Source organism: Atractosteus spatula, chromosome 8, assembly GCF_055471065.1.
Source record: "Atractosteus spatula isolate fAtrSpa1 chromosome 8, fAtrSpa1.hap1, whole genome shotgun sequence".
Lineage (NCBI taxonomy): Eukaryota > Metazoa > Chordata > Actinopteri > Semionotiformes > Lepisosteidae > Atractosteus > Atractosteus spatula.
Genome location: NC_142713.1, coordinates 36372874 through 36381413, shown reverse-complemented (window position 1 = coordinate 36381413; position 8540 = coordinate 36372874). Strand labels below are relative to the sequence as shown.

At 34.0% G+C, this 8540-nt stretch overlaps 1 protein-coding gene across 3 annotated transcripts; it reads left to right on the top strand.

The window, feature by feature from the left end:
* The first annotated feature begins 3203 nt into the window (after positions 1 to 3203).
* On the top strand, positions 3204 to 8106 carry LOC148829521 (troponin I, fast skeletal muscle-like). Of its 3 annotated transcripts, none has more exons than XM_088923478.1 (6): positions 3204 to 3218; positions 4340 to 4381; positions 4697 to 4828; positions 5168 to 5257; positions 6509 to 6685; positions 8011 to 8106. In XM_088923478.1, the coding sequence occupies exons 3-6, from the start codon at positions 4703 to 4705 to the stop codon at positions 8104 to 8106; spliced, it is 489 nt and encodes a 162-aa protein (XP_088779604.1). In that variant the 5' UTR covers positions 3204 to 3218; positions 4340 to 4381; positions 4697 to 4702. The 3 variants fall into 3 exon arrangements, with proteins under 3 accessions (XP_088779604.1, XP_088779605.1, XP_088779606.1); XM_088923479.1 differs by lacking the exon at positions 3204 to 3218 and adding an exon at positions 6852 to 6858 and having other exon boundaries at positions 4328 to 4381; positions 6509 to 6690; positions 8017 to 8106; XM_088923480.1 differs by lacking the exon at positions 3204 to 3218 and having other exon boundaries at positions 4328 to 4381.
* Positions 8107 to 8540: the final 434 nt, after the last annotated feature.

The following is an 8540-nucleotide window of genomic DNA, read 5'->3' as shown; positions in this document are numbered from 1 at the left end:
CATTTGTCTAACTTTGTGAAAGATAATATGCTACTGTATGCCTCCAAGACCCTTTCACCCAGCATCCATTTTCAGGAAGCAGTCTGTAGGAATTAGCTTTTGAGGAATGCAGTGGTGAGAAACGTAACCTAGAAGGCACAGGGTGTGAAGTGGAGCTACAGCCTGGACAGGTCTTCAGCCCACCACAGGGCACAGACAAAATGTTAATTCACTCACACATGTCTTAAGACTTTGGGAAGAGCACCTGAAGAAGAACCACATGAACAGAGCCAGATTTGACCCTTGGTCCCTGGAGCTGTGAAGTAACACACTGTGCTGCAGATGTCTTTATTATATCTAAACAGGTATTATTACTCCATATTACTGTACGTGCATCTATTTCCATATAAGTTTGAAATCACAGTCTGGACCAAAATGCTGGTACAGTATATCTGACAATAAATTTATTTTAGATATGGTGCAGGAAGTTTTTTTTAATGAATCCCGGGTATATATCTGGTAGAAAATAATACTGTAAATAAGTAATAAAGTGTAAAAAAGGCACAACAGAAGTAAAGTTAAATTGGGAACCTACACAGACTGCAGAATGTTATTAAGGACTGATTCCTTAATATGGACACAGGATGCAGAATATTTTTAATTGTGTTTGGAAATTATCTGCTGGACAATATAGCCAGAGTCATTTGAAAATTTGGTTTTTCTCCTAACACTCCTGGAGGTCACATCATCCAAAAACAAATTAAAAACATTATACTAATCTACAAATATAGAGAAAAAATCTCTTATGTTTTCATATAGCCCACTTTGTTTATCAATGAATACAAAACTTAAAAATTAAATCTTCTTTATTACCTGTCCTGAAGACATGACTATATTTTACTTTATTGCTCCCAAAATAAAGAGATGTATACACATATTTCCTTTCCAGAAACCATATAATATTAGTTTAATATGCGCGCTTCAGTTGTTTTTTATTTCTACATATTATTCTTTGCTATGCTGTGTAAATCTGTTTTTTAGTGTAAGGCATACATATCTGTATTGGAGGTTTTACTTGGCAAATTGTGTAGTGTTTTGTTTTTCATTTCTTCTAAGATTTTACCAAGGTTATATCTCATATTTATTGTGGTTTAGTCTGATATGATTGACCCTGTCTGTTAATTTTTTAACATTTTACTAAACTTAGTTCACCTTAACTTTTTTTTAGTATGACTGTAAACATTTATAAGAGTGTTTTACCATCTTGGACATTAGGATACGGTTGGTCCTCTGACTGGTCCAGTTCATCCCAGTCCTTGTTCCCATTTAAGGAAACCCAAATGGCTGAATCACAGGGTCAAGAACATGAAGGAGAGAGAGCATAACGCTGTTTGGATACTATTTACTTAATGCCAGAAGCATGGCGTAGGCAGTGTTCTATTTTAGTGAACCATTCACATGAGGGCTAGAAACCATAAATTTGACAGTTTTTCCTTCTCTACATTCACAACCACAGGTTCACTCATTTGCCTGTTGATTACCAAAAGGGTAAGTTATGACAATTGCTATAACTGATGGGACTGTAAATGGTAAACTGAATGGTATTATACTGTATATATAAGTAACAGTATATTTAATATTATACAATTTAAAGATACTAAATGCCATTGTTCAGCTAGTATATGTATTTTTTACCTTTAAGTTTAGAATTGAAATTAGTCAAATTGAAATGCTGTCAAAATTGAAAAGACATACTAATTTTGTAAATTAATAAATTAAAAACTATAATTGTAGTTGTAAATATACACTGTAACACCTTGTCACTTCTCTTGAGTTAATATAAAGACTTTGGTTATTTTCTCTTAAATGTATTGCACTCCTTAAAGCCTGGTAGTTAAGAATGACAGCAAATTTACCTTTAAAATATGGAAAAGAGTGTCTGCTTTTAGTTTGTTTTATTTTAAACTTTAATTTAGTTTTCATTTTATTGAAAGTATTGAAAATAACAGCATAACAGACAAAACAAAACCAGGAAAGGAAAACAATACAATTTAGACACCTGAAAATTTCAGATCTTAACATGTTAATATTTAAAAGCTTTTGCAGCATACTGTATGTATTAAGATTTTAATTCAGATCAAATAAAAAATAAAAAATAAAACAGACAGGCAAATATTTTGTCTATAAAACATTTGACACCAATTTTGTTACTAGAATGGAATATACAAATTGAATCTGATCTTATTCTTTTGATATTTCTTTGATATTATTTTATATTATATTTTAAATATAAAAATATATTCTACTATATTTAGTATTCAGCGAGAAATTGGGACTGCATTTCCCATTTAAGTAATACATCTTTTCTAAAGCCATCTTGAATATCCCTTAGGACTTTATTTCCATATGCTGTAGATGATCTTCTAGTTTACTTCTAAATATTGTTTACATAACCTTACAGATAATCGAAATACTAATTGAAAAACATTTATTGGATCTATGTGTACTTTGTTCAGTTTGTCAGTTTCTTCAGTTTAAAATTTAGAGGCATCAACACATTTTATTGATGGATACTACATAAGCAAATGTTACCATACCAATTACCATGTCTCGACTGACTTTTGGATTAATTTTGTTGTATCTCTAATTTCCTTAAGAAAAATTGGTAGAATACCATTAGGCTCTGGGGTTTTGCTTATCTTAAGTGCTTCTTGTACTTGTAGCATTGAACCTTTTAAGTCTTGAACAGAAAAGATTATGTGGGAGACCTGGTATAAGTATTCAAAATCCTCAAAGCCACTGGCAAAGTCAATTCAGTGAACTTCAGATTAACTGTGAAATGCAAACCAGAGAACACAGGTGGAAACTTTGTGGAAGTGCATTAAAACTGAGACCTGTAGGTACTTCTTTATACCAACGTTTGAGGACATATAGAACAAGATGTTAAACATCTTAGAAGGCTTGAATGGCATGCTCTCATTTGTATCCTTTCTTACGGACGTACTGTATATTCACTTCTGCCTTTTTTACCTTTGTCTTCCCTCACACCCGAAGAAGGCTCCACAGCCAACAAGTTGTGTTTCCTTTCTTCTCTTTTCAACATAGAATAAACCTTTTACAGTACTTGTTCTTTTGCATAAATACTGTACACGTGCTTTTAAAATATTTTTGTATATATTTTATTTTGGAAGACTTTCTTTTAGTGTCGAGAAACCACCGCTGCCATGTCTGAAGGGTGAGTTTTTTGTTATTTGTTATACTTTCTATTATTTATTTCAAAACAATGACATGCATACTAATTCATTCTTTCTTGTCCTTTTTATCTTTCAATTGTGGAACAGAGGACAGGTGGGTCATTATGGTTTCTTCATCAGATCTTTATAAGATGACATATTCAAAGAAAAATGATGACTAGTATTGCATGTCTTTGGTTTGTGTCTGTACTTACTCTGTCTTAAAAAGCTTGGAAGGAAGACATTTAACATACAACGGACTGAATGGAATATTGGAAAACCCAGTTTACCCTTTCCTGTGTTTAAATTTAGAGGCATCAACACTGTGAGAGAAAGTTTTCTGAAGGATTGCTTGGTTCTCATCAATGTCTCAGATTATAATTCTTTAGAAAATTGCAAAAACAAATAAGCACTGAGTATTTCATTTATAATTTAGTCGCAAAAAGGTGACTGGAAAGAGAACCAAAAATTGACTAAAGACATAAAAATATATATTTCCTCTTGCATTAAAATCTTTTCAAGTACAGAAATTAATAGCAATTCATGCATATAAAACTGAAAGTCAAAATGGTTAGATATGAAAAATTAAAGAGCATCTTACATAAAGGGAGCAATAATTGTAGAATTAAAGAGATGTATGGTCTTTGCTTCTAAAGAAGTGGTTTGTCTTTGAGCTCCTGCATACTAATATTTCCAAGGTTATTACAATAGCTCATATTTGAATGGAAATTATTGATCTATAAAAAAGTTAAATTACATTTAAAGTAATAAATACAAACAAATGAATATGAATAAAGTCAATAAAGACATCTATTGTTACGTTTTGCTATTGATGCCCCTTGTTCCAGGCTTTGTATATTCTGCATATTTGCATTCTCCACCTTAACCAGAAACTCAATCCAAATATAACAAAGGGAATGCATGCAAGAGTGCACCCTCCTTCTTTTTACATTGATATACAGTATCCATACATTTTATTTCCCTGCATGATTTGACATTGTTATTAAAAGCCTCAAAAAAGTTCAACAAATCATTTGTCAGTAGCCAGATCCATTAATGAGGGGTTGTTAAATTTGATTTAACAATGAGCCCCAAAGGTATCTTCTCTTCTTTCTCCCACATGTCAGAAAAAAGCTAAAATCCCTGCATCTCGGAGGCTGTTCTTAAAGGTAGGTTAACCAATGAATTATGTTCAAGTAGACATAAAGCTGAAAAGGAGAAGTGCATGAAAACAAATTTATAGTCTCATTTATTGCAATTTTATTTCTGTAATTAAAAAAATTGCAACTTTTTAAATTAAATTGTATACATAATGAACAGTATACGTAAAATATGTTTCAGTACACAACTTTTAGTTCTTATGCAGTATACTGTATGAGTGATATACTGTACTGTAGAAAGTGTACTGTAAATTCTTTGTAAAGAATAGTCTGTTTTTAGAAGTTTGTACGGTTTTGTACAGATATTCTTTTTCTTTTCCACAGACAAAAATGCTTGAGAAAGCCATAACAATGATAGATAAAGAAAAAAAAGACAGGGAAACTGAACGGGAAAGGATTCTTGCTGAACGTGTTCCTCCTCTTACGTTGTCGGGGTTGTCTGTTCAGGAACTTCAGGTAGTAAAGCAATTAAAAACTGAAGTATAAACTATCTTTATACTTTTATATTGATTTAAATATATAAATCGAAATTTGTGGTGTCACATGTCAAATGCTGGCTATATTGGTACAAATATAAAGTAAAGTACTGTATAGGTGGTCTTAAATATAATCTTTCTTGCACATGTAAATTACTGTACAACTAAACTATAAGTAAATTTAGAAAGGAAGAAATAACTGTGATCTAAACCAAAGACCAACAATAATGTTATTTATTTACAATAACTCTCATGGTTATTATCTTTAGCTTACAGTTGTGTTGTATAGGTGTCTCTTATAGTGTATTTCTTTTCACAGGACCTGTGTAAACAGCTGCACCAGAAGATTGATGGTATAGATGAAGAGCGTTATGATATTGAAGTTAAAGTGGCAAAAAATGACAAGGAGGTATTTTGATTTTAATTTGTAAAAACTGAAAAGTAGAATGAGACTATTTTCATTAATCATTAGAATACATTTATAAGCAGAAAATATCCCAAGTGTTCACTGATCTTTGTAAGTCAGTGTGACTAAATATACAGTATAACCAGATGTTTCAGATTTAACTGTGAATTTCTCTGGGCTCTTTTCGGAATCTACTATCTGGTCATTTTTAGTTCAGAAAAGTATTGAATATTTCAGGGTGCTACTCAGAAGTAAAAGATATGTTTTACTTCTTAATTGGCAGTACAGCCTAAAATGTTAAAAATACCACTGTGTGGATTGTAGAGGTTTAAGGATCCGATATATACAGTACTGATGGAAAAAAGAAACGCAACACCTCCTCCTCCACACTCTGGCCCTCCCGTCTGCGTGGAACAGGCTGAAGAGTGACTCATTCCTGAAGAGGACCCGATGACAATGCTGATGAGTCCATTGCAGCCTCTGTCTGGCCCAAGCCAATCAGGTGTGACGTCTAGGAGGTGTCAGCAGAGGGCCGCTGACAGGTTGCCTTGCTCTAAGAACAGCAGCATGGAGCCTCACTGTCCTGTCACTGATGTGGGCGTTGTGTCTGCTGGCAGTTTCTGCAGATCTGAAATGATCTCTCAGATGGACCAGTCTGGTGTGTCGGTCCTGCTCTGGTGTGGTCACTCGAGGGCAACCGGATCTTGGATGGTCATCTGTCCTGCCGGGCTACTGAAACCTTTTTTGCAGTCCGGACACAGTGGAGCGGCTTACTCCATAGTGTCTGGCAACGCTGGCACATGACATGCCTACCTGTAGCATGCCAATGGCCCTCACCCTTGCTTCTGGTGACATTCCAGGCATTATGGAATGCACAGAAAACTGACTAAGTGTGGCCTTTTTCTTGCAGTGACCTAAGCTTTGAATTAAGCCTTTTTAAAGATGACCTGATCTGGTATTGTTCCACCTGGAACTTGTTGGGTAAAAGTGCACCTAATGAGCTTTTGTTTGATTGGCAAGTTGCAATGCCTCACTGAACAAGCTGTATTACTGGTCAGAGGGCTTAAATCAAATTTACAAGTTTTTGTGAAAGTACATAAGCTATAACTATAGTATTCTCATTTCAGAGAATGTTGCTTTTCTTTTTTCCATCAGTATATAAATATAAATATAAACAATCCAATATCCTTCATTCTTCAACATACAAACCATATGAGTTACTTGATCTGTCTTTTTACTTGTTTCTCTGGCTAGATTGAAGGCCTCTCTCAGAAAATACTAGACCTGAAGGGTAAATTCAAACGCCCCAACCTGCGCAGAGTGAGGATATCAGCTGATGCTATGCTAGGGGCTCTCCTTGGGTCCAAACACAAGGGTTCAATGGATCTCAGAGCCAACCTAAAATCAGTGAAAAAAGAAGAAGAAGCTAAGGTAAAGTTTATCTGAGAACTGACAGATGGATTTGTAAAATGTGCTAAATTATTGTGTTTTCTAAATACATTATCTGTCAGAATTAGACAGAAAGAAAACATACCAGAATTACAGGAACACCTGTAAATCTTACTAAAATCTTCCTAATAATGTATAATCCTATAAGAACAATTGTGTATTCAGTAGACTGTCCATTTTTTTAATTAAATCATATCAGGAATATATAGAAATGCCTTTCCAGAATTTTATCTTATCTTAACCTGATGAATGTTCTTCTAATTATTAGTGCAGTCGGAGTGTAATGTGGGCATCTATCATCGCATCTTCGTCTCACAGATCCACTTCACCTAACCCTGCATCGGGCTCAGTTCTTATATGTCTTCTTGTGCATTCAAGTCTGTGTCTGTGATCCTGTCGTTATTACCTGTTCTTTTACATTCGATAACCCATTGTCAGTTATTGCAATAAAACCTTTTTTGTAGCGCAGTAGAATGGTACAGTATTTATAATAAAAATGATTAATTTTAATTTAAAATGCATATTATCTATGAATACTAGCACTATTACCTTTACACAAAAATATTACTATGGAAATGTTTGTTTCGCGAGAATTGGAACCAAACCCAATTTTTTCCATAAAGTTTTGAATCCCAAATTTGTGAAATTGGATACCTTCACCTATCCCTTGTGAATACTGCAGTTTTTCTGTACTTCTCCCAGTATTTCAACTGCAGACAGATTTCTGAACAGATAGAAAGGATTTACAAAAGTCTGTAATTAAATAGCCGACCTAACAGTTTCTCTTGAATCAAAAGACTAAAAGGTATGGTATTATAGGAATGGTACTGTATAAAACAGGTTTCCTTTGCTACTTGGTTTTTCAGCCCATCCTCATGGGTTGCTGTCATCATGTGATGTGTATGATATGAGCAAACGTGGATGAGCAAAAATGCCTAGAAGGAACACTATACTATAAACATTGAGAGCAATGCAGACACATGTGCAGTATGTGTAATTAAGGCAATTTTTATGAACTGATGAATCCTATTATTTAACCTTCTTCAGTCTATTAGAAAAACAGGTGGTCTATTGTCACATTGTTGTATGACCTTCAATAAAGCCTGGAGGTGGTAACATGAGATCATGGGGTTATTTTGCTGGTGAAGAAAGAGGACTTTTGAAGAACAATAAAATAATATTCTTCACACAATACTTTCACTTCAAGTCTCACAATACCTGTGGGAAGGTTTTTTCAAATGAAGATTACATTGTTACTATTACTTATTGAGCTCCTATATCCTATATTGAACTTCTCTTTACAACAGGATAAGGAAGTGACCGACTGGCGTAAGAATGTGGAAGCTATGTCTGGAATGGAGGGAAGAAAAAAGCTGTTTGATGCTGGTGGGGCTGCTCAGTAAATGATACAAGGTATGCCAACACAAAGCAAAATAGGAAATTTTACAATATTCCACACACCTATGTGTAATTTATATTCATGTAACACCTGGTATCTAGGAATATATTAAACAATATAAATTGGGGATATTGGATTTATTGTTTAACCAGATTATTCCTCAAGGGTAAAGTTTTTTTGAACAATCTCTCCTCTCTGGCTGAGGTGGGGGTCTGATTGTTATTTATTATTTTCATTACTCTACTTCTGAGTGCCTTGTTTTAAATGTCTCTGTTCCTCAGTCTATAATCACTTACAGTTTACAGGCCCCCCAACCATAATGATGCTTTTTAAAGTGAGTTTTCTGAAGTTTGCTGATTTACTATCTCTGCTATGTTTCCAATTTAATAAGATGCTTATTATGGGTGATTTTAATATCCACATTGATTCACAGTATTC

Coding starts and splice junctions, on each gene's coding strand:
- LOC148829521 (XM_088923479.1), top strand. CDS start 4,703: ATGCTTGAGAAAGCCATAACAATGATAGATAAAGAAAAAAAAGACAGG. Junction 4,829..5,167: donor TGTCTGTTCAGGAACTTCAG/GTAGTAAAGCAA, acceptor TTCTTTTCACAG/GACCTGTGTAAACAGCTGCA. Junction 5,258..6,508: donor TGGCAAAAAATGACAAGGAG/GTATTTTGATTT, acceptor TTCTCTGGCTAG/ATTGAAGGCCTCTCTCAGAA.